At 51.2% G+C, this 26036-nt stretch overlaps 1 protein-coding gene across 1 annotated transcript in view; it reads right to left on the bottom strand.

The window, feature by feature from the left end:
* TRIM71 (tripartite motif containing 71) overlaps positions 1–12021 on the bottom strand; it is a 58469-nt gene extending 46448 nt beyond the window's left edge. The window contains exon 1 of the mRNA XM_056129551.1: positions 10802–12021. Coding sequence (XP_055985526.1) covers positions 10802–11626 — 825 coding nt within the window. The 5' untranslated portion in view covers positions 11627–12021. The remainder of the gene's footprint in view (positions 1–10801) is intronic.
* Between the last annotated feature and the right edge of the window lie 14015 nt (positions 12022–26036).

Below are 26036 nucleotides of genomic sequence, written 5' to 3'. Positions count from 1 at the left end.
CACTTGGCCAAACCTGGGTTCAAACCCCGGCAGCCTCTAAGTAAGGTCCTCTAAGCACCCCAAAGAGTAATTTTTGAGTGCAGTCAGGAGTAACAGTTACTCGTGAGCATTTGCCAGTTATGCCCCAATATTTCTTTTTAAAAAAAAAAGGAAAAAAAGAGGAATTCCCGAGTGCAGAGTCAGGAGTAACTGAGCATCACCAGGTATACCTCCCACATACAAAAAAATTTAAAAAATAATATGCCTTTGGACACCAATCTAGTACCTCCACAGGTCACCCTCTCCACCAAGGAAAGTATCCCATCATCCCATGCTTAGAGACTTTCTGTTCTTAGTTTGGGGCCACACCCAGCATGGGGGAAGGGAGAGGGACACTGAAGAAGGTAGACTAGTAGATGATGACCACTTATGGCTCCAATCCATTAGGATTAAGAAAAGATCAGGAAAAGGAGTCAACCTCCTAATTTATGCCATTCTCTCAAGCTCTCTTCTTCCAAAGCAAACATCTCTTTCTATCTGCCCAGTTCAATCTCCTTAGTTGGTAAATAAATTAACATTTAGATTTCATCCAATGGTTTAAATAAGATCACAATGCTGCCACCCTCTTCCTTCATCTCTCCTCCCCCTGGCCCTGTTCCTGGGGAAGAAGGAACAGGTAGCAGACCGGTCCTGGGACATCTTTAGCACGAAGCAATTCTTTCACAAACAAGCATGCAAATATTTTAAGGACAAATCTTAGCACATTTAGGCCTGCCAGCAATACTCAAATGATTTCACAAAACCAAATATCCCCCATGGCCATCAGCCAGGAAATATTTTAAGATAAGCAGCCTATTAACTTCATAAAAAAGGAATTCTACCTGTTTTGGCTGCAGTTTGCAGCCAAGACGATTTTTGTTGAGGATACTCACAGTTCTGCATGTGTTTACTGAACAGTGTACCTTCATTTAAATCATCGCTCCCAGAAATTCACATTTCCCTACTGATTTTATCTTAACAAGCAGAAATGTGGAGGTTCAATACTTTGTCCAATACCTCTCAGGCACTAGAGAGCAACATTCATCCTGGGTGTTCTAGTATTGCAATGGGGCCCTGGTTTGTTGTTGTTGTTGTTGTTGTTGTTGTTTGGGGGCCACACCTGGTAGAGCTCAGGCCTTACTCCTCACTCTGTGCTCAGAGATCAACAGTGTACCAGGGATTGAACTCAAGTCAGGCCCACACAAGGCAACCACCTTACACCCACTGTCCTATCACTCTGGTCCACATCCCTTGTCTTGCATAAAAAACTGTACGCATCTTCCAGACTCCCGCTCTCCTTTTTATATTTTTCCCTACATTTACTTGACTTTAAAAATATCAATTAAGGGGCTGGAGAGATAGCACAGCGGGTAGGGCGTTTGCCTTGCACGTGGATGACCCGGGTTCGATTCCCAGCATCCCATATGGTCCCCTGAGCACTGCCAGGGGTAACTCCTGAGTGCAGAGCCAGGAGTAACCGCTGTGCATCGCCAGGTGTGACCCCCCCAAAAAAAAGCAAAAAATAATAAAAATAAAAATATCAATTAAAAGGGCAAGACAGATAAAGCACTTACCTTGCATGCTTACAGGGCCAACCCAAAGGGTCAGTCCTACCCAAGTCATGCCATAAATGATTAAGCACAAAATTAGGTGTATACACACACACACCCCGCCCCCAGCACACCACTGAATGTGGTCCAAACCTCTGCTCAAAAAAACACTATTAGGGGGCTGGAACAATAATACAGCAGGTAGGGCATTTATCATGCATGCGGCCGCCCCGGGTTCGATTCCAGCATTCTATATGGTCCCCCAAGCCCCGCCAGGAGTGATTCCTGAGTGCAGAACCAGAAAGAACCCCTGTGCATCCCCTGGTGTGACCCAAAAAGCAAGACAGACAAACAAACAAACAAAAAAGCCACTATCAATGGTGTGGAGTGATTCCAACACCACATGGTCCCTGGGAGACAAGGCAGTAGAAACGTTCCATGTGGAACTGAGCCAGGAGAGTTGACCCTGGTCCCAAGCACCACCAGGAACAACTACCCCAGCACAGAGCTGGAGGTATCCCAAACAAAGGGGGTGTGGGGCCAGAAAAAAAACAAAAAAAATTTTTTTTTAATTTACAAAATAGTTGGGGAATAAAGACAGTAACAATGCAAAGCATCAAATCCAACTTGTGAGCCAGGAAGAGAGCTCAGGCAAGCCTTGTAAGCAGCTGACCCTGATTGGATCCCACCACACCATCTACAGTTTCCCAGAGCACTGCCAGGAATAAGCCCTGAGCCAGGTGTAGGTGTGATCCCAAAATTGGCCAAACAAACCCAACTTGGGTACAGAGCCAGTCACATCTCCCTAGAAAGGGCTCCCCTATCCACTAGAAGAGGCAACCCCTCCACACGCTAGCTCTGGCTGATTTGGGGGCAGATGAGCTCCAAAATAGAGTATGAGGTCGAAGAGAGAGTACAGAGGTTAAGGCACATGCCTTGCATGCAACGGACCCAGGTTGAATCCTTAGAATCCCGTACGGTTCCCCATGAGGCAGACAGAAGTAACCCTGTGCATCACGGGGATGGTCCAAAAGTCAAAAAATAAATATAAAAAATAAAAAAATAAAAAGTAAAGGCAATAGTGCAGTGGGCAGGTCATCTGCCTTGCACACATTCAACCCCGGTTCGATCCCTGGATCCCATATGGTCCCCTGAGCACTGTCAGGAGTAATTCCTGAGTGCAGAACCAAGAGTAACCCATAAACATTGCTGGGTATAACACAAAGACAATAAATAAACAAACAAGATTATGAAAGGGACAGGAAGAGATAGCACAGCTGGTAAGCACCTACTTGCAATCTAGCTCACAGCTGACCCAGGTTTAACCCTCCCCCACCACCACATATGGTCTCCCCCTGCATTGAGAAGCTGTAACAGGCAGTGGGGAGTAAGCCCTGAGCATTGCCAGGTGTGGCCCTCGCACCTGCCTCAAGATGCAGTGTTGCAAAAGGCAAGGAGAGAGAAAAAGCAAGAAGGAAGTGCCTCCCAGAGAGGGAGGTTTGGGGGCAAGGGGGAGGGGGTGTTGGCGGATGCCGGGGATGTTGGTGGTGGGAAATGTACACTGGTGGGGGGGTGGGTGCTGGATCACTGTATGACTGAAGCCCAATTAGGAACAGCTTTGTAATGGTCAATCTCACGGATATTCAATTAAAAAATGTTTTAAAAAAAGCGGGGGGGGGGGGGGCTGGAGCAATAGCACAGCAGGTAGGCCGTTTGCCTTGCACGCAGCAGACCCGGGTTCGATTTCTAGCATCCCGTATGGTCCCCTGAGCACTGCCAGGAGTGATTCTTGAGTACAGAACCAGGAGTAACCCCTGTGCATCGCCGGTGTGACCCAAAAAGCAAAAAAAGGTAATGTGGAGTTCATAGCCAATTCAATCAGTTTTAGCAATGACTGAATAATCCAACATTTTTTTTAAAATGCAGTATTGGAATCTTGAGGGGGTATGCACAAATCTGCATTAATGACTTCTCAGTGCAAACATTGCTGCTCTGCCCAAGGCTGGGGCAGTTCAGAAAGACCTCCCATGAGCCCTCACCCAGGAGAAACCAGCCACCCTCCCTACCCAATGTCATGCTTCAGTTTGTTCTTACAGTGAACAACTTCTCCAAAGATTACCACTCTGTCAGCTTTGTGCAGAAATGCTGTTTTTCAACTAATTCCACACGGCTACAATGTGTTGTCCTTAACAGATTGGGGCGGGGGGGGGAGGGGACAAAATGGAATAGGAAGACACTGTGAAAGTGTGATGTTGGAACGCCATAGGCAAACTATCATTTTTCATACTGTAAATCAGAGTGCCTATTACGTAAAAATTTGAGGGAGGCTTAAAATCTAAGCAGCATAGGATTCAACTGTGGCCAACCTCACTTCATGTGGCCAACCTCACTTCAATCCTGGGCATGGCAAGTGGGTCCCTGGAGTACCTCTATGTGTGCCCCCAAAAACCCAAATCACACACACAAAAACCAAAGTGAAACACCGGAGGACCGAGCACAGGGCACTGTAGAGGAGGCTAAACACGACCCAGCACTGAGAACTGTTGGGAGCACCAGCAGTCACCATGCACCATTTGGTTAGGTCCCAAAACCCAAACAAACTGGGGGTGTGGTGTGGTTCAGTGACAGGGTATCTGTCTCCCTCCCCTGTAAGATCCTGAGTTCCAACATGCACACACCAACACACGCATTCACTCCCACTCAAAATGACTCCTACCCTCACTGATATGCAGGGTAAGGAAAAGGTGGGGGTGGGAGAAGGGGTCGAGGAGATGGACAAGCAACTATGGGGCATTGTGGAAAATCTATATGAAGGGTTGCAAAACAATTCAGGCCTGAGGTCTTCAACCCTATGATCTCCCAGGTTCGGCTGGAGTGGGTTGACACTCAGGCATCACCATTTCATTTTATCCTCCCTTCAAAGTCATCTATCCTGCGCAAGCTGGCTGCAAGGGCATCTAAAGACGTAAAAGCAAGGGGGCTGGAGCAATAGCACAGCAGGCAGAGCGTTTGCCTTGCACACGGTCGACCTGGGTTCGATTCCCAGCATCCCATATGGTCCCCTGAGCACCGCCAGGGTAATTTCTGAGTGCAGAACCAGAAGTAACCCCTGTGCATTGCTGGGTGTGACCCAAAAAGCAAAAAAAGGAAAAAAAGAAAAAAAGAAATGAAAGCATGACACTAGACTAGTTTCAGATGTAAATAGCCAGTACTTAGCACATCTCCCCCCACCCCCGCCCTAATTTTTCTGTTAACAAGTCCTGAGTCTTGTCAATCAAAACAGTCAATCTGGTTTGAGTCAACTTGGTTTGTGGGTGTAAACAAAACCTCAAAGGGAGAAGAATAATTTCGTATTGAACAAGCACCAGGGCACAGCAAGTGAAGAGGAAAGATGGATCAGGCTTCCTCTCACAAGTCACAATGCTTGAAAGGTCAACAAGGGAAGGGGAACGGGGCGGCTGCCATGGGTGGCATCTTGCTCCCTTTTAGGCAACTGTAATTCTTTATCAATATCTTTCTCTGGCTGCCTTCCAAAGCAACAGAAGAGGTGAGGGCAGTCCTGGGCCCGGCCTTTTTGACTCTTTGTGGAGGTGTTATGGGGGGAGGGGAAAGGAGGCCTACTTTGAAGCTGCCTGCATGGTGGAATTCTTCCCAACCTTTTGCTTAAGTGTCATGAAGAATGACACCAAAATAGGGCTTTATTCATGAAGAATGAACACAGCTGAAATAAGCTGTGTCCCATGCAAGGGCTGCATGCTTTGGAAAGGCCGTGCGGGGAAACCCTGCGACTTCAAAGTCAGTCGCAGAGGAAATAAAGGTGGGGGGGGGGATTTAGTACTATGGAATTACCCCCTCTCTTGAACCAGTAAAATACATACCTCTTTTTCCCTGTTTCCCTGCTCAGTACTTACCTGCCTCCTCATTTATAGGTTTCAATCTTATCCCCCCACCCCCAAAAAAGCACCTTTGGATGCAAAGAGTCATTTTAAAAGTTTAAAAACAAGCTAATTTATAGCTATAAGCTTCAAAAGTTGCATAAAGACAAAGGTCGCTTCCATTTTAATATATAACTCCGTAAAATAATTTTTTAAAATGAAGTTTCAGTAGTCTGAACCCTGAAAATACTCTTTAAACAGGAGGGGTTTGGGGGGAGCCCACAACCAGCTGTGCTCAGGATTTACTCTCTGCAAGTTCTAGCTCAGTGCTCAGGGGTTCCTCCTGGCATGGTTCAGGGGGACTATCTGAGGTACCCTGGATCCAATCCAGATCAGACACACGCAAGGCAAACACTCTACAGGCCATACTCCAGCATTAAACATGAGCTTAGTAAGTAACTAAAATGGGAGGATGTAGAAAAAGCAAATCTTCCTCAATCATTCCTTTCAATTTTTTTTTCCTTTTTAGGTCACACCCAGCAATGCTCAGGGGTTACTCCTGGCGGTGCTTGGGGGACCATATGGGATGCTGGGAATCAAACCTGGATGGGTTGCCTGCAAGCAAACGCCCTGCAGCTGTGCTATGGCTCCAGCCCTTGAATAATTATTTTTGTGGGATGGCCACATCCAGGAAACTCAGGGTTAATCCTGGTTCTGCATTCAGAAATTACTCCTGGCCTGGCAGTGCTCAGGTCCATTTAAGATGCAGGGAATTGAACACAGGTTGGCCACATGCAAGGCAGAAGTTCTACCTCCTGTACTTTTCCAGATCCCACTAATTCTTTATTCCCTGCACAACTAGTTTGAATATATCAACTACAGTAGAGACTGGTATCGGGCTCAGCAATTAAGCCTCTGGGTTCAATTTTGTCACTGTCCCCAAATAATTTAAGGCTGAAAGTGTGTTTTTTTCCCCAAAAAACACCTTCGTTGTGTTCCAAGAGATATGTATTCTCAAGCATAATAAATATAAAATGAAGTCTATGATGCCTAAGCCTATGTAGTTTACTCGGTTTAGGGGGAAAAAAAAAGTCCTAGGTTTCCAGGATAGTGCTCATATCACTAAGTCTTAAATATTTCTGGGATGTGTTAAATAAAGACTTGGGGTTATAGGGCCAGGGAGAAAGCTAAATGAGCTTATACATGCTTTTACCCGGGGTTTGCATCTCCAGCACCAAGCGTGGCCCAAAAGCTGCTGCCCAGCCCCCCCCCCCACCCCCAAGAAAGAAAGAGAGAAAGAAAGAGAAAGGACAGGAAGTCATATCTGGTGTGTGGCAGCCTCATCAGAACCAGCTTCCCAAACCAGCCCAATCCCTAGCTAATATGGATACAATTCATTCCAGTGTAATGTTGAATCAGCCCTAGTCATATTTCTCAGCAAAAATGACTTTTAAAAGCCCAAAGATTAACACTCAAAGCCTCAGAAATTAAGATAGTTAATATTTCCCTTCTACGTTATCTTCAGTATCCTGGAAATCCAACAGACTCAGTCTACGAATACCTAACTGCAGAACTTAAAACAGTCAACATTCAATTAATTATTCCCAAGGTAAGTAAAGTTTGGCTTTCTGAACAGGTAAGATAAAATGCCCTAAGCAGACATATCCACCTGCCCCCCCCCAGAGAGCCAAAAACGGGGCGCAGAAATCAAAGAATGCTTCTAGTCCTCTTCTATAAATAAAACACATTCCTGATCCCTTTTTCTTAGCTTGGGGAGCCAAGGATAAAAATCCAGGGGCTCATGCATGCAGGGAATGTACTTCAGAGCATTGCTGCTGGTCAGTCTCCTTATTGGTCTGAATTTTGTGATTTACACAGCACATGCACTTAATTTTAAACTGAACATGCATACACCAGGGAATAACGTACGCCTGAAACAGTGTTGACTCCAGAATACAAAATAAAATATAGCGATGCCAAATGTACTCTTCCCCCATAGTCATTTAATCGAACGAATGCAAGCAATCCTACCACCAATTAATTAATTCCGGAAGCCAACCACCTTCCTTCATTCTGTGTGATGCGGCCAGATTTGGGCGCTGGGGCTTTTCTGGAGACTGTCTCCAAATCTAGGAGGGACTATCCCCCCCAGCTCAGAAGTCCTTACAGTGAAAAGGCCAAACCCAGGGGTTTCAAAACCAAAGCCAGGGCAGGGACTGATTATAAACCCCATCAGCGCCCCCTCCACCCCCACTTCCCCCTACAGAGGCAGCCCTGCCCGCGGACTGCCTGTGGCAACAATCCCACTCAGCTCAGGTGGACATAGCTACAATGTTTCCCTCAGCCAAGATGGCAACTGTGTCACCGCCTAACTTAGTGGGCTACTCTGCTGACTGCCGCTGTCAAGCTACCTCTACATTCTGGCACTAACACCCCCGACCCCTTGAGATTTCTGCTCTCAGCCTGACCTCCAAAGAAGGGAAGATCCCACGTGCTCGTGGTGCCAATAATGCACCACAAAGGTCAGTTTGCTGCACACGCTGTTCTCCAAAGCCTGGGGGGGGGTACAGCTGGGCAACACAAGCAAGCTCAGAGCCAGGAGACCCTGGGTCACTGCAGGCAGCAGCGGTACAGTCCAATGCCTGGCTCCCTGGGCCACCGAGGGAAGGAAGGGCCAGCCACGAGGGCAACACCAAGTAGCCAGAAATAAATTCCAACAGTTTCTACCAAGGCCCAGGCCAAATGCTGAGCAGGAGTACTCAATTAGCATTTCTCAGCAAAACCCAACTCCCTCCTGCCTCTATGGTGGGATGAGTTTCAAACCACATGCCCAGAACTCCTTCTGACCACGGAGGGAGCTGCTGGGATGGGGGTTCCATTCCTGAGTGACCCCATTGCTCCCCTTCCCACAAGCTTCGGTATTTTCCCCTAGGCCAGGTATCATCAGTGACCCTAAGGAAATGGAAGAGGGCCCTGAATTTAAGAACCTGTTGCCTCTTCTTGTAACTACCAAAATGCAACCTCTTCCAAAGCATCCCTCCTCTCTTTCCCAATCCCCACACCTTATTCTGGACACTTCCTGGGAGATACAGTACAGAGGGGAAAGGCAGGGGACCCAGAGATCAAACCCTGGCAGGATCCCTAGGCACCCCACACCCTGCTCCCCACACTCCCACACCATCAAAAGTGTACACTGAGCAGAAAAAAAAAAAAGCAAGAAAGCAAGAACACTCCCTCACAAGGAGAGGAAGCTTCTGCCTAGCCTCTATCCACACACTGGCTTTACCACCTAGAAATAATCATTTTCGAGCATTACTCTACCCTGGATTAGCGCCAAGTTACTTTTTTTTTTTTTGCTTTAAATGAATTTAGGCAGGAATGGAGAATTTGTTGCTCCAGCGGGCTGAATTCTATGTTTTGAAAAATATTTCGTTTGCTCTAGGGTTATAATATTTGTCAGTCAGCTCCAATGGGACTGCGCATGAAGTGACTTTTCATGCGACCTGAAGTTACCTCCCTGGGCCAGGAGAGTTTGGCTAGCCTTCTCACTTAGCACTCTCCCCCTTGGCTTGAATGGGCTTATAATTTAAAAAGAGTATAAACCTTTTTACAAGTCTGGCAACACTGAGCATCTACTGTTTTAGGCCAAATAAACCGTATGTGAATCTTTAACTGGGAATATAAATAAAACCTGACATTTAACCTCAACTGCTGGGGAGGGTTCAATCAAGGAATTCGAGGCGCGCCCTGCCCTCCCTCTCTCCACCATCCCCCTCCCCATCTGACCCTAATTTTCAAGTGAATTGGCTCCATCTTTCCATTCCTGGGATTTGGTGCCGGTATTTAGGCTCAATCATTCACATCTTCTAAATATGATTAAAGAATATACTAGAAACATTCCCCCGTGAAAAGTGGTGAAAAAAAAAAACTTTTACGACTCAAAGTCCAATCAAAACTTACAAAAAAAAAGGAAAAAGAATTAGAGACATCCTAGAATCATCCCCTCTAGAAATTATCTTGAATTTTAAAAAGATGTGCCCAGGGCCAGAGAAATAGTACAAGTAGGTTTGCAGGTTCGATCCCCAGAATCCCATAGGGTCTCAAACCGGGCTGGGCCAGAAGTAATTTCAGAGTGCAGAGCTAGGAGTAACCCGAAAATGGCCAGGTGTGGCCCAAAAACACCATCCCCAAAAAACGGGGACACCCACCAGGAAGTAGATTCACTTTTCCCGAAGGGAGAAATGCCGGCTTCGGGGGAGTCCGGCAAAGGCTACGCCCTCCTCCCCAGCAATTAACAGGGGGGTAGGTAAGGTTCTCGGTGCGCGGCGGCGCCGAGCTCAGGACACGCGCGCGCCAATCGCTCACAGCACCTCCACTGGGGTGTCTCACGGCACTGCGCGGTCTCCCCGTACGGGAAAATCCCATCAGCTAGAGCCCCACGCCCCGCCCTAAAACCTGTAATGGGTGGGAGGCAGCGCGAGGTACTTTTGGCTGGGCGGAGGGGGATTTGGAAAGGAGCGAAAAGCGGCGCAGCAGCACCCGGAGTACCGTAGGGCTAGCCGGGTTTTTTTTTTTTTTGGTTGTTTTGTTTTGTTTTGACCAAAAGGAGCCCAACCTAGTGCACCCGGGTGGGGACTCTGGCTAAGCGGGGAAACCAGTTCAATTCGAGCTCTCAAACCCGGATCGGAAGGGAGGGCGGCCAACCGTCGCAGAGACCAGAGAGAACACCCAAGGATACCTCGGAAGGTCGGAGCGAGTATAAAAATAACCAGCAAGTAGGGCCCCCTCTACCAACATGCCCAAGATGCCCTTAACCAAGGCAGGTTGCCGCCACTACCCCAATGATCCCTTCAGAAAAATCCAAATCCTCCCTTGCCCGCGCACACGCGGAGATCAGCGCAGACCCACGCGCTCACCACGCGGCCCGGCTCCCGGGGACTTCAGAGACGCGCGCGCGCGCCCACGCCCCCCCGTAGCGGCTCCTGAAGGGGAAGGAGCACGTTCGCTCAACGACACGGGGAGAGCTAAGCACAGGCTTCCTCCTGGAAACTCAGGAGCCATGCGGTGAGATCAGGGGGGATAGAGACCGTGGCTGCCAGAGGCCGCGTACACACAAGCACACTTGCCCCACGGGATACGAAATTCGCCCACAATTGGGAACACAGGGACTCCACACCTTGGGATCCCGTCGGAGGCCCTTGGAGCCGGCGCACACCAGGCTGGCCCAGGGATGACCAAGCAGGAACCGCCTGCCACGTCGCCGAAAACTGTTTTTCTTTTTTTTAAATAAAAATAAAATTTAAAAAAAACGCGGCGAGGAGATTCCAACCCTCGTTTTGGTCCCTCCGGGGAACTCACCTCGTCGTCGTGGTGCTGGCAGAAACCGAGACGTTCGGGAAACACGGAGAGGATGGAGAAGGGCGCTCCGGGGAAGGCCGGCCCGAGGCCGAGCTGCTGGGCGGCGGCGGCCGGTCCCGGCGGGCCGCGCTCGATGTAGTGGTCCTTGGTGAGGCGCACGCGCTGGTGCGCGCGAACGCAGTTGTCGCACAGGTGCTCCTGGCAGTCGAGGCAGCGCGAAGAGGCGGCGTTGCCCTCGTCGCACGAGCTGCAGCCGTGCGGCCGCCGCAGCAGCAGCGCCGACGGGGAGGCGGCCGGGCCGCCGGGCGCGGCGCGGGCGGGCGCGGGCGGCGGCGGCGCGGGCGGCGGCGGCGCCGAGGCGGCGGCGGCGTGCGGGTGCGCGTGGTGCCGATGGTTGCTGTGACCGCCCGCGCCCGCGCCGGCGCGCCCGTTCTTGGGCGGCGGCTCGTCGGCCGTGGCCACGACGGCGTCCAGCAGGTTGCTGAGCAGGAAGGCGGAGGAAGGCAGCGCGTCCATGCCCGCCGCCTCGGCCAGCACCACTTTCTGCTCGCACACGGGACAGCGCAGCTTGAGCGGCTCTCCCGGGGCGCCGCCGCCCGCGCCCGGCAGCCGGTGCGCCTCGAGGCACGCGCGGCAGAAGGCGTGGAGGCAGGGCAGGACGTGCAGGCGGCGCGCCGCGGGGCCCCCGCCGCCGCCCCCCGACGACGTGGAAGTCTGCGAGGACGACGACGAGGCGGACGAGCTGGAGGAGAGCGGCGCCGGCGAGCCGCACATCTCCTTGCACAGCAGGCAGATCTGGAAGTCGGTCTCGGGGAACGAAGCCATTGGCAGGCGGGCCCGGAGGAGGGAGGAGACCGGAGAGGAAGCGGAGGAGGAGGTGGAGAGGAGCACGGACGGGGTGGGTGGGGGCGCCGCCGGCTCACTCGGAAAGGGGCATCGATCCGGCCGACAAGCCGGGCGCCGGGCCTCTAGCGTCCCACCTACGCGGGCGGCCGCCCCCGCCGCGGCGGGCGTTCAAAGCCACGCGCTCGCGGGGAGGCGAGCAGGATCCCTCCCGCAGGAGGTGAGCGCCGCGCGCCTCCGCAAGCGGCAGTGCCGGGACAAGCCCCGACACGCGGGGGACGAGCGAGCGGGGGCGGGGAGGTCAGCGGACTGCGCTGCGCCCCCGGGCGCGGCTGCCGCTTCGCAGCTCCCCTGCCGAGGAGGGTTGCCCCCCACGCACACACACACCCCCACCCCCACCCCCGGGGGAGAGTCCGCTGTGCAGTCGCAGCTCGGGCCCCACGAGTACTTGTCGTCTTGCTTTCCCCTCAGCGGCTTTTAGTTGGCCTCTGGTCGAGAGCGGAAGGCGCCCCGAGTGCGTAAAGGCGGGAGCGGCGCGACGCCAAGCCCGTGTCCCCCCGCGCGACGCCTGCCGCCCCGCCGCATGACGCGGCGCAGCCTGGGGCTCCTGGGTGGCCCCGGCGTGCTGCGCTCGGGGCTTGCGGCGTGGCCTCCCCCTGCAGGCGCGGGGTCCCGCCGCAGCCGCAGCTCTCGGGGCCCGGCGGCGGCCGCCGCACGCGCGTCCCACGCGCCTCGTCTCCCCGCGCGCCCGGCCGCCCGCTCTCAGCACGCACGCGCGCCTCCCGCGGCCCCGGGCCCTCGTGTCCCCGCTGCGCCCCGCCCGGGCGCCTCCCGCGCGCTGTTTCCCCCTTTGGTTCAGCCGCGCCGCCGCGCGGGGCCGCAGGTCCCCGCGGGCCGCCCTGAATTATTCATCGGCTGGAAGATATTGGATGTACCCGCTCCGCGCGCGCCGTCGTGCGATGCTACCCGAGCCCCGCGCGCGCCCCGCGCCCCTCCTCCTCCTCCTCCTCGCGGCCGTCCTCGCTGAAGCCTGGGCAGCGGAGGGGATCACATTTCCTTTGTCATCGGGCCATTTCGCCCTCGCCGTGGTCCCCCCTCCGAGCCGCGGGGACGGAGCCTCCCTTCCCGGGCGCGCTGGAATCAGTGGAACCGGCGACGGCCCCACGCGGCGCTGAGCTCGGGAGCCGCGTGGCCAACGCCGCCGGCCCGCGCCCGCGTCATCTCCTTTCCGAATCGAGTCGCCGAGCAGAACTCGGGTGGCCGCGCTGCGCTGCGCCTACCGCGCTGTGCCGGTGCCGCGCGGCCCCCCGGCTTCTCGGGGCTTTTGCACGACTCCCCCAATTCGGGCTGCGTGCGAGTACGCGCGCGCGGCCCCTTTCTCTGCTTTGCCGCCTCTCCTCCTCCTCCTCCTCCTCTCCGTGAGCTGGTTATTGGGACTGATCGGAATTCGGAATCCTTTTAATCTGCAAAGGAGCAAACTCACTTCCGCCCGAGTGCGGGGAGGGGGCTGGGGGAGGGGGCTGCGGCAAACAGGAAACATTAGCCCGCTCGGCTCCGCTCGCTTTTGTGTGCGCCCTCCCGCCTCCCTCCGACCTCTTCCCCGCGCCGGCCGTGGGGAGATGGACGCCCCGGGCCGCCGTGCGACGACCTTTGAAACCTCCCGAGCCGGGAGCCTGAGCGACTCTTCCGTTCATTTTAAAAAGAGCAGGAAAGAATTCGTTAGAAATCCTGAGTCCACTGAAGCTGGTGGTCGCGGCCGAGCCGATCTGGGCGCCCCCACCAACACATACCCACACACACCCCTTTTCATTTTCTTTCTTTTTGCGTTTCCTTAAGATTCGGCTTTTCTGATCCACACCAAAACACCTCGCAGTTGAGCGCTGTTGGATGCATGCAGTGAGACGGATCCAAATTCTGATCTAACGAGGGGTCAGTTCCCTCCCGAGTGTTCCTGGTTAGGGTGGGGGACACCGCGGGCAGCTGTTGCAGGGGAGGCTGCCATCTGGGTGGTGCCGAGACTGCCTGGGTGGTTCTGGAAAATGAACTGGCCTGGTCCTAGGAAGAAACTGAATTGGGAAGTGCTGAGAGAGCCACGTACCAGGATTTATAGTCTCCGGAGACCGGGAACAATTGTCCCTGTATTACTAGGGCCAAGCTGCAAGTGACATTTTGGATCTTACTTTTTAAGTCACATGGCCGGCTTGCACTGGCAAAGACCTGAATGCATTTCATGAACAAGTTTGGAGAAAAGAAGCCGGACACAAATGAGTTCCTACTGTGTGGTTCCCTCTGCAGGAAATTCTAGAAGAGGCAGAGCCCAGTTCCAGGGCTAGGGAAAAATACGTTTTGACCGGGAAGTAGGGATTGGCTGGGAAAGTCAAATGGAGGCAACATTCTGGAGCACTGAAAAAGAAATATATGAGTCTGTACATTTGTCAGAACATATGAACCTGACGTTTAAGGTTGGTGCCAAATTTCACTAAAAATGGGGGAGGGAGAATTCGGTGTCCTAGCCTGGATCGCCAGGCCTGCGGTATCATTAAGGGGGGTGGGGGGAGGACAAAACACCCAGTAGGTACATAAACATCCTCTATGCCGATTGTTTTTGCAAACCAGAATTTAAGGCATTTTCCGGGAATGGCAACATTGGAAAGAGCTTTCAAATCAACCTCATTGGAAGAATGTTCTGAAGCCGGGCTGCAGAATCACTTTTCCAGCCCCTGTAGGGAAGGCAGCTGTGATGGGGCCCTAGTGGAGTTGTGGAATAGAGGCTTCCCGCCCTCAGGTGCGTGAAACCTCCTGGGCACCTGGGCCCAATCCCATCACCACCGGCATTACCGGGCAGGAGTGAGAAAGCGCAAATCAAACCGGAGCAGAAGGATTCCTTTGACAAGTTGAAAGAGACGTAAACTTGCACTTTATTCAAGATGACAGGATCAGGCATTTCTCATGCTGCAATCTATTGCCAATACAAGTTTCTTCCAAAAAAGTGAGGTCTGTATGTAAATACATACATGCTTACACATGAATCATGAATCAATACCAGCCTCACACTGGCTTTGTTCCCGTTGTGGTGGTGGGGAGGGGAACGCCTTCACCTTTTGTTTTAATATAGTTTTTAATTTTTTTTTTTTAAGGAAAAAGAGGAAAACAGATGGAGAAAGAAATGCCTAGGAGGTTGGGAGCCCAGAAGGTCAGAAAAGGAACAGGCCAGACCCTTGGTTGGCTCCTCCCACCAGCATCTAAAAGGGTTTAGAAAAGAATGATGGTGGGGGTGGGGGGGAAACACAGGACTTCGATCATCTTCCGGGTGCTGAGACTCAAATATCCTGACAGCGGATGGCAGAGAAGTCAGCGGGGACATCATGGAAGAGCAGAAAGAGGAATCACACTTGACAGCTTTCTGAGGACAATTACTCAGAATAAACCAAAAAGAAAAGAAAAAAAGGGGAGGAGGGGTGGAAAGGTTTTGGTTTCTTTGGTTTCTTTGCTTAAGGGAGTTTCCCTTTCTTTCCTTTCTTGAATTGCCAGGACTTTGCCAGGAAAAAGCAGTGTAAATTGTTAAATTAGCACATTCCTAATTTACCCTTGGTCAGGAGGAAGGAAATCTTTAAAGCAGGTACCTCCCTTTGCAGAACCTGATAATTTTTTTTTAATATGATACAGTGATAACAAATTAGGGTAAGAGGCTCATAAAGCTACTGATTATCCATGAAATGAGAGCGACAGATCAGATGAAAGACCAAGGACAGTCACTCCTACCTATAAACTATAAGCTATAAACTAGTATTAAATTTTTCATTGCCATCCCAACTAATAAACACCCTTTCTGAGCCTCCCACTTCCAGCTTTCTCTCTCCCCTAGTTAGCATCCAGCTGTCTACACCTTTCCAAGTCCTGGACACGAGCCACTTCCCACCTCCACCACCTAAGCTTAAACTGGGGAGATGGTTCAAAGGACTGAGGCTCCTATTTTGCACTGGGGAGACCCAGATTCCATCCCCGGTATCACATAGTGCCCTGAGCAGTGCCAGCAGGACTCCAAATTCTGTGTCTGGAGTAGCCCTTTAGCATCTCCAGAATTGGCCAGGAAACAGAAAAGAAAGAAAAAAAACCAACCGAGGTGACTAGAAAAATTGTACAAGGATTAAGGCATTTGCCCTGCTTGGCTGATTCCAGTTCGACTTCAGTATCACATAAGGTACCCCGAGCACCTCAGAGTGATCCCTGAGCACAGCTGGCTGTGACCCCTAAAACTACATACAACACTCCAATTTATCCACAATCACATTTGGTTTCCAGCAGCAACACTAGCCTGAGTGATTTTGCATCTACTTTTTTTTTTTAATCAGAACATCTTATTGAATTTGCGGTTTGAGTTATTTAGTTTGTTTTAGTTTTATCTTTTTTTTTCCCTAGGTTTTTGTTGTTTTTTAGTTTTATCTTTTGGACCGCTTAGAAGCTACTTCCAGCTCTGTCCATGTGATGTCAGGGATGGAATCTGGCCATACTGCATATAAACTATGGAACTCTCAATCCTATTGAATATTAATGTTGATATTAAAAATTAATTTTCCTATATTGGTTCCGTTGTGTTTTGGGACAGGGATTGGGGTTTGGGATGGAAACATCCTGAATTTGGTGGTGGGAAGATGTAATGGTGGTGGGATTGGTGTTTGAAATGTTGAATGTAACCAAATTTTGTAACCAAACACTGATTGGTTTAAACTAACTTATACAATTTAAAAATTAAAAAAGTAATGTGGGGGCTGGAGAGATAGCACAGCAGGTAGGGCGTTTGCCTTGCATGCGACTGACCCGGGTTCGATTCCCAGCATCCCATATGGTCCCCTGAGCACCGCCAGGAGTAACTCCTGAGTGCAGAGCCAGGAGGAACGCCTGTGCATCGCCAGGTGTGACCCAAAAAAGCAAAAATAATAATAATAATAATAAAGTAATGTGGAGTTCATGCCCAATTAAATCAGCTTAATCAATGGCTGAATAAATAACAGTTCTCCTACATCAAAAAAATTAAATTAAGTTAATTTTTCCCTATTTATCCTCTGAGTACATGATTTTTTGTTGCTTTGTTTGAAATATAACTATACCCAGTATCAGGGAGGTGACTGTCACTCCTAGCAGTGCTCAGGAACCAATCGGTGTTGGGGATCAAACCTAGGACTCCTGCATAGAGAGCATACGCTCCAGCTCACTGAGTCATCTCCCAGCCCTTCACATAATATTTGTAGCTTTGGGGACCATACCGCGAAGAATTCAGGGGGCATTCCTGTCACTGTGCTCAGGGGTGACTCCTTGGTGGTGCTCGGCGCACCAAACGCGGTGCTAGGTGAGGTCAGCCACTTGCAAATGCCCGACCTGCTCTTCTCTCTCTGACTCCCACATAACTGTGTGTGTGTTTGGGGTGGGGCTACACTGGGCAGTGCTAAGGGCTTACTCCTGGTTCTGTGTTCAGGGATCACTGGCAGGCTTGGGGGATCCTATGGTGTGCCAGGGACCTAACCCAGGTCTGCCACATGCAAGGCAAGCACCTTGCCCATCAGACCGTCACAATACTCCCAATAATAATTTTTTGTTTACTTATTTGCTTTTTGGGTCACACCCAGCGATGCTCAAGGTTTACACCTGGCTCTTCACTCAGTAATTACTCCTGGAGGTGTTTGGGGGACCATATGGGATGCTGGGGATCAAACCCAGGCCGGACACATGCAAGGCAAACGCCCTACCCGCTGTACTATCACTCCGGCCCCAATAATAATTTTTTTTTTTTTTTTTGCTTTTTGGGTACACCCAGCGATGCACAGGGGTCACTCCTGGCTCTGCGCTCAGGAATTACTCCTGGCAGTGCTCGGGGAACATATGGGATGCTGGGAATCGAACCAGGGTCGGCCGCATGCAAGGCAAACACCCTACGCACTGTGCTATCACTCCAGCCCCCCCAATAATAATTTTTTGAAAAGACAAAATGGCTGTATCTCACACTGACTTAAAAAAAAAAGAAGACAAAACAGGCTGAAGAGATAGTACGGTAGATAGGGTGCTTGCTTCGAATGCTGCTGACCTGGGTTCAATCAGCAGCATCCCATAAGGTCCTCCAAGCACTGCTGGGAGTAATTCCTGAGTGCAGAGCCAGGAGTAACCTCTGAGCATTGCCAGGTGTGGACCAGCAACCCTACCCCTCAAAAAAAAAAAAAAAAAAGACAAAACAACTGAATATGGCTCTGAAACAAACAAATCAATACCCTGGGCCTGAGCAATTGTATAGGAGGTAGGACACTTGACTAACATGCAGCCAACTCGGATTCAATCCCCAGCACACATATGATTCCCTGAGCCCCATCAGGTATGATCCCTGAACCCAGAGCCAGGTATGGCCCCAATCATTGGATTATGTCTTTCTTATTATGTGACGATAGTTGATATGGTTTGGATAGAAATCCTTTCTCACAGTCTTGCTTTGCAAAATTTCTTTCTCCTAGATGTAGCTAGTTTGTTTCCATTATCTATTTTTGGTTTTATGGCAATGTGATCCCTGAACACAGAACCAGGAGAAAACCCTGAGCATTATCCTGTGTGGCCCCACCCGAAACACACACCTGGCAGTGCTCAGGGCCTGTGCCTGGCTCTGAGCGCAGGGCTCACTCCTAGAACCATATGGACTACCAGGAATCGAACCCATGTTGGCTATGTGCTAGGCAAGGGTCCTATCCACTGTACTATCTCTCAGTCCCTCCATTATCTTTTCAATGAATGTTACATTTTGATGAAATTCAGTTCAATAATTTTGCTTGCTTGTTTTTTTCTTGAGCTGTATCCAGCAGTTCTCAGGGGCTATTGCAGGCTCTGTACTCAGGAGTGACCAGTGGCCGTGCTCAGGGGGATCATGTGTTACCAGTTTACTCTTTGGGGTTGTGCTTTTGAGTGTTGTGTCTAAAGAAATTTCTCTTTTTGTATTATTTTATTTGGGGTCCACACCAGGCAGTGCTTGTGCTTACTCCTGACAGGCTCAGAGGACCACATGGGTCGCTAGGGATCGAACCTGATTGGCCACATGCAAGGCAAATGCCCTACCCATTAGCTGTTATTGATAGCTGTATTATCACTGTTGAGGGGAGAGGGGAGAGGGTTTGGTTTGTTCTTTGTTTGGGGGCCACACCTGGCGATGCTCAGAGGTTACTCCTGGCTGTGCACTCAGAAATTACTCCTGGTTTGGGGCTGGAGAGATGGCACAGCAGGTAGGGCATCTGCCTTGCACGTGGCCAACCCAGGTTGGATTCCCAGCATCCTATATGGTCCCCTGAGCACCGCCAAGAGTAACTCCTGAGTGCAGAGCCAGGAGTAACCCCTGTGCATTGCCGGGTGTGACCCAAAAAGCAAAAAAAAAAAAAAAAAAGAAATTACTCCTGGTGGTGTTCAGGAGAACTTATGGGATGCTGGGGATCAGACCTGGGTCAGCTGCGTGCAAGACAAGCACCCTCCCCTTAGTACTATCTCGCCAGCCCAAGTAGCATTACCTGGGTCCCATAAAGTTTTTCTGGGGGCTGGAACAATAGCACAGCAGGTAGGGCGTTTGCCTGGCATGCCCCCGACCTGGATTTGATTCACCCCTGTGCATTGACAGTTACCCAAAAAGTCAAAAAAAAAAAAAGTTTTTCTAAGACCCAGAAGACAGCTCAAAGAATTAAAGTTTATGTTTTTCTTATTGTTATTTTGGGGTGGGTGGGAACAGTGCTCAGACCTTACTCTTGGAAGGACTTAAGAGATGGTATGTTGTGCCAGAGAGGATACCCAGATTGGCTACATACAAGACAAATGCCACCCTGCCCACTGTACTATGCTTCAAGGCCCCTCAAAGAAAAAAAATTTTTTTGTAAAAGAAGAAGTCCCTTGGGCCAGGGAGATAGCTCAAATGCTGGAGAGCATGCTTTGCCTGGAGCCCAGCTGGAATTTAACCTGTGGTGGGTTTGATCCCCTAAGAACCTCTAGGAGCGGCCCCTGGGAGTAGTCTCTAAGCACTGCCAGGTGTGGAGGAGGATCAGTGCCAAACAAAACTCCAGTGATAGAGCTTTGGGCTCTAGCAACACCCCCTCCCACACACACATACACACGCACGCACACACACGCATGCACGCGTGTGCACAAATTAGTCCGTAAAAAAACCCTCTCCTATTTATTTTTGTGTGCGTGTGACTAGGAAAATTAAATGAGATCTTGTTTGTTGGTTGTTTTTAGGGGCATGGCCAGCAGTGCTCAGGGCTATTGCTGCTTCCTATGGGGGTGCTGGGGGAATGCAGTGCCTGATCTCAGGGCTCCTGCACACAAAGCATTGTGCCCCTGCCCCCCCTAGGGTATATCTGGGACAGATAATGCTTTTATTTATTTATTTTGCTTTTTGGGTCACACCTGGCGATGCACAGGGGTTACTCCTGGCTCTGCATTCAGGAGTTACTCCTGGCGGTGCTCAGGGGACCATATGGGATGCTGGGAATCGAACCCGAGTCGGCCATGTGCAAGGCAAATGCCCTACCCGCTGTGCTATCGCTCCAGCCCCTAGATAATGCTTTTAAGGTGCATATCTTGGGGGGCTGGAATGATAGCACAGCGGGTAGGGTGTTTGCCTTGCATGCAACCGACCCAGGTTCAATTCCCAGCATCCCATATGGTCCCCTGAGCACCACCAGGGGTAATTCCTGAGTACGAAGCCAGGAGTAACCCCTGTGCATTGCCGGGTGTGACCCAAAAAGCAAAACAGAACAAAAAAAATGACAGAGGACAGTGGACATGGTGCCCAATTATTGCTTCAACCCACTGACCAGCAGCTAAAGAATTCGTTGTTTTTGTGTTTTTTTTTCTTTTTGGGTGGTGCTCGGGGGACCATATGGGATGCTGGAAAAATCAGTCACCTGAGTCAGCCGCGTGCAAGGCAAATGCCCTACTCACTGTGCTATCACTCTAGCCCCACTGAAGAATTCCTTGTGAGTGAGGCCAGCCCCCAGCCTCCTTGCCCAGTGCCCAGGCACTGCTTCCCCTTCGAGGGAAGACGGAGGGCCGAGTTTACAGTGAGTTCTCACTGCGCACCTGCTGGGCATGACTGTGGGCACGACTCCCTGGAGGGGGAGATGGACGGTGCATGCCTTGGAGGGCTGGGCTAGCTTCCATGGTCAGAAGTCTGACAGAGTTCCAGGTGGGGTGCTGCCTTTCATGGAGGGCCTATCTAAAGAGCCATGCGTGTCCTCCTAGGGTGGGGAGCTGCAGCTGCAGAGAGGGGCACGTGTCTGGGTGCAGGGGGGCGGTTTCAGAAAGGGCAGCAGGGCGAGAAGTTCATGATGAGGGAGGAAACTTTTTGGAGACAGAGACAGAGAGGCATGAGAGATGGTCCAGTGGAAAGCACTTGTCCTGCATGTGGCCGAGCTGGGCTCCATCCCTGCTTCCCCAAAACACCAGGGGAGTGATTCTGGAGCACAGAGTCAGTAAACACCCATGCACCCTGCAAGAAAAAAACAAGGAGGGGCAGGAGCATATAGTACAGTGCGTAGGACATTTGCCTTGCACAAGGCCAACCAGGGTTCAATCCCCAGTATTTCATCTGGTCCCCCAGTACTGCCAGGAGTAATTCCTGAGTGCCGAACGAGGAGCAACCCCTGAACTTCACTAGGTGTCACACACACACACACACACACACACACACACACACACACAGCTGGGACTTTGAATTTTTTTGTTTGGGTTTGGGGGCCACACAGGGGGCAGCGCTCAGGGGTCTGTTCCTGGCTCTGTGCACAGTTGGGAAACGGGGTCATATGAAGTGCCAGGATGTTGCACAGCATGGTCAGCTACGTGCAGTGTCTCCATCCCTGGGCAATCTCTCTGGCCCCTCACTGATACCTTTGTACTGGGGGCTGTGCTCAGGGATCACTCATGGCAGCTAGGGGTGGAGGCAGGGAGCGTAGATGGTTGTCAGGGATCAAACCTGGATCAACTGCATGCAAGACAAATGCGCTAGCCACTGCACTAGCTCTCTGGCCCCCATGCCATTCTCATGGAAATACATGTGGTCCATGTCTCCCCTGGGCCCCGGGAGTTCTCGTGTCTGTTCCAGAATGCGGAAGTGCAGCCGGATCAGGAGCCTTCCTCAGCTGCCGGAAGGACAACACAGGCCTTGTGCTTAGCTCACTGGGAGCCTCACTGGGAAGCCTCAGCTGCCCTATGAAAAGGGCCATGTGGGACTGGACAGAGAGGACAGGGAGTAAGCATGCAACTAACACCAGTTGGGTTTGATCCCCGGCACTGAATATGGTGTCCCAAGTCCCTCCAGGAATGATCTTTGCGCTGAAGACCAGGTGTAAGCCCTGAGCACTATGGGTTGGGTATGGCCCCAACCAAAGAATAAATAAATAATCAAATAAATAAATGGAGTTGGGGATGTTGTTCGGAGTTGGTCATTCCGTTGAGAGCGAATGGGGCATCAGGAACGAGGCTGTTTCTCATAAACATTGTCTTCGTGAGATTCAGCTGGAGTCTGACCTTTCCACACTCCACAGTTGAAGTCGACCAGCATTTGTGCCGCTTGGCTGATGCTTGGTGTTATTAAAACAATGTCATCAGCAAAGTGGAGGTGGTGTAGTTGCCGACCATCTATCTTCACTCCATCCCTTCCCAGTCCAGTTGTCGAATGATGTTCCTGATGCTCCATTCGCTCTCAACAGAACAACCATCTCCGAATGCAACAGTTATGTGTACCTAGGTCTAGAAGTCAACATGAAGAATGACCTGGCACCTCAGTTGCGCAGGAGGAAGAGAGCGGCTTGGAACACCTTCAAGAGGTAAAGGTAAAGGTAAAGGCCCTCCCGTTGTTCATCGATTTGCTCGAGCGGGCCCAGTAACGTCTCCATTGGAGACTTTGTTGTTACTGTGTTTGGCATATCGAATACATCACGGGGAGCTTGCCAGGCTCTGCCGTGCGGATGAGATCCTCTCGGTAGCTTGCTGGGCTCTCCGAGAGGGGTGAAGGAATCGAACTCGGGTCGGCCATGTTGGCTGCGTGCAAGGCAGACGCCCTACCGCTGTAGCTAAGAGGATGAAGAACCTCCGGCTCCGGGCACATCTCTTCGATTCCACTGTTCTTCCTGCATTAACATATGCCTCAGAGACCTGGTCCCTACAGAAATAGGATGAGAACGCTATTCAGGTCTCCCAAAGAGGAATAGAAAGAGCTATGCTTGGAATATCACGTTTCACTCAAATGAGAGAAAGAATCCGGAGTTCCGACATCCGTCGACGATCAAGAATCAGGGACGCTGTCTCATTTGCCAAGGCATCAAAAATCAGATGGGCTGGACACGTAATGAGATTTAGAGACGACCGCTAGACTAGAGCCATTACTGACTGGATTTCAGGGGATGTCAAAAGACCACGTGGCCGCCCACCTACCAGATGGTCAGACTTCTTCATCAAGATCCTGAACAATCGGTTTGAAGCTCTTCGTGTTCCTAGAATGAACAGACGCCATTGGGCTACACTAGCATGGGACAGGGACAAATGGAGACGTTACTGGCGCCCGCTCGAGCAAATCGATGATTAACGGGAAGTCAAGTGATCAAGTGGGGATGTTCTTCAAAGGACTGGAGAGAGAAAGATGTAGAGCAACTGCATTTACTTGTGGCCAGGGAAAACAAGGGCCAAGAGTACTGGTCAGTGGTTAGAAGCTTGCCATCAATGGAGGGTGTGGGGGTGTGAAGGGCAGTTAGGATACAGAAGGGACCAGTATGACAATAATAGTTGGAAATGATCACCTTGGACAGGAACTGAATGTTGAAGGTAGGTAAAGGGATATACCTGATAGCCTTTCAGTATCTGTAGTACAAACTACAATGGGTGGGGGGGAGAAAAAGAGAGAGAGAGAGATTTTGCCTGCCATGGAAACTGGGAAGACTGGAGTGGGAAATGTACTGATGAAGGGATGGGTGTTGGACATTATAGGACTGAAACCCAATCATGAACAACTTTGTAACTATGTATCTCACTATGATTCAATTAAAATAATAATTTAAAAAAATAAAAAAGAACTGGTGCACATGTTTTGCTTGCAGAAGCCCCAGATTTGATCCCTGGCACCTCATGGTTTCCCAAGCACAACTGGGGGACACCCCCAGCCACTACTGTAGAAGAAGTCAGTCGAGTACTCCTGGTTGTGGTCCCAAAGCCAAAGGGGGGGAAGGAAATAAAAGTAGAATGAGGGTCCAGAGAGAACAATGGGCAGTACATCTGCCTTGCATGTGGCCAACCAGGTTCAATCCCCGGCATCCCATATGGTCCCCTGAGCACTGCCAGGAGTGATCCCTGAGCTCAGAATCAAGAGTCAGCATTTCATACTGTGCCCCCCGCTGTCCCCCAGGAAAAGCAGAATGTGTAAGATTTGGCTAATAGTTTGGATGAGAGTCATGAAATTTGGGTAGGGGTGACCTGGTGGATGAAGGTGCTATCGAATGATGGGAGAGTCGATGTATAAGTGGCAGCAAGAAGTTTTCACATCTGCCAAGGTCTCCGTGGGGGTAGGACCATTCCTGGAGCAGCTGTCTTCAAGCCCCTTGCTGGCTCCCGGAAGGTTGCTTCCCAGACGGAGAAGCAGATGGGCACGGCAGGAAGGCAGATGCCGGTCAGCCTCCCTCGTTTTAACCATCCATGGGGTGAGGGGAGTTGGGCATGGCTGGTGTCCCTGCCCCAGCCCCAAGGTTCCAGGGGCCCCTCGGCCAGGGAGCCTCCAGCCAATGGGCAGCAGCTTCTCTCAATGTCCTGCTCCATTCCGGGTTTACCTGAAAGCTCAGGGGCCCAGTGAAAAGCAAGCACCTGCAGAGCCTCACTCCCACTCCCCCTCTCCCCTGCCCAGGGGTGGGCTCTTACCTGAAGGGTCCTCCTCTCTGCCGCAGCCTCCTCCAGGCTGCTGTGTGGCTATGTGATGGATTCTTTTTTTTTTTTTTTTTTTTGCTTCTTGGGTCACTACCGGCAAGGCAATGCACGGGGGTTAAACTCCTGGCTCTGCACTCAGGAATTACTCCTGGCGGTGCTCATGGGACCGTATGGGATGCTGGGAATCGAACCCGGGTCGGCTGTGTGCAAGGCAAATGCCCTACCCGCTGTGCTATCACTCCAGCCCCATGATGGATTCTTGTGCCTCTCTCACAGCTCACAGATCCCCTCCCCCCCCTTTCTTTCCCCCTTTTGGGTCATACCCAGCTATGCTCAGGGATTGTTACCTCCTGGCTTTGCGCTCAGGAATTACTCCTGGCAGTGCTTGGAGAACCATATGCGATGCCACAAATCGAACTGGGATCAGCCACGTGCAAGGCAAACGCCCTATCTGCTGTACTATCGCTCTAGACCCCCACCCACCCCCCAGCTCCCTTAATTGCGCAGTTTATTTTTTTTCTGTTTTGTTTTCGAGCCACACCTGGCAGTGCTCAGCACTATTCTTGGCTCTCTGCTCAGGGATTACTCCTGGTGATGCTAGAGGGACCATATGGGGTACCTGGGATTGAACTCAGGTTGGCCATGTACAAGGCCTGCACCTAACCAGCTGCACTGTCTTTCTGGCCCCTTCTGGAGACTTTGCACTCAGCCTCCCCGACCTCCCTCAAGAATTCCATCTGGGAGGCTGCTGGTTTCTGGCAGGTTCCCTCCCCCAGCTGGGACACACGTTCCCACATCTGAGCTGTCATCACGGTGTCAGTCAAAGCAGAGGGCAGGGATGGTCCCTGTGTCCACTCCCATAGGAAACTGCCGGCTCTCTGGAGGACGGGGGTGAGTCATCATATCTGGTGCCAGAGAACAGGAAAGGAATTAAGGCAGGGTCCCTTCACACTGCCGAGTAGGACCATACCCTTCTGACCTCCCAAAAGTCACAAAAATCTGGGCCTCTGTAACTCAACCTGAATTGCCACCTCTCTCTCTCTCTCTGTCTGTCTCTCTCTCTCTCTCTCTCTCTCTCTTTCTTTCTCAATTTTTAGGTTAGACCCAAATGTGCTCAGATCTTACTCCTTGCTTTGTGCTCAGGGACCACTCCTGGCAGGGTTCAGGAAACCATAATGGGAGGCTAGAGTGATAACACAGTGGGTAGAGTGTTTGCCTTGCACATGGCCCACCCGGGTTCGATTCCCAGCATCCCATATGATCCCCGAGCAACGGCCAGGAGTAATTCCTGAGTGCATGAGCCTGGAGTAGCCCCTGTGCATCGCCAGGTGTGACCCACAAAGCAAAAAAAAAATTGGAGTGCTGGGGATCAAATCTAGGTTGGCTATGTGCCAGGCAAACTTCCTTGAGAGCTTTCATACATGCAAAAAATGCATCACTTTGAGATTGCTCTGGCCCTTCCTTTTAA

Source organism: Sorex fumeus, unplaced genomic scaffold (assembly GCF_029834395.1).
Source record: "Sorex fumeus unplaced genomic scaffold, SorFum_2.1 ptg000072l, whole genome shotgun sequence".
NCBI classification, from domain to species: domain Eukaryota; kingdom Metazoa; phylum Chordata; class Mammalia; order Eulipotyphla; family Soricidae; genus Sorex; species Sorex fumeus.
This window is presented reverse-complemented; position numbering and strand designations above follow the sequence as displayed.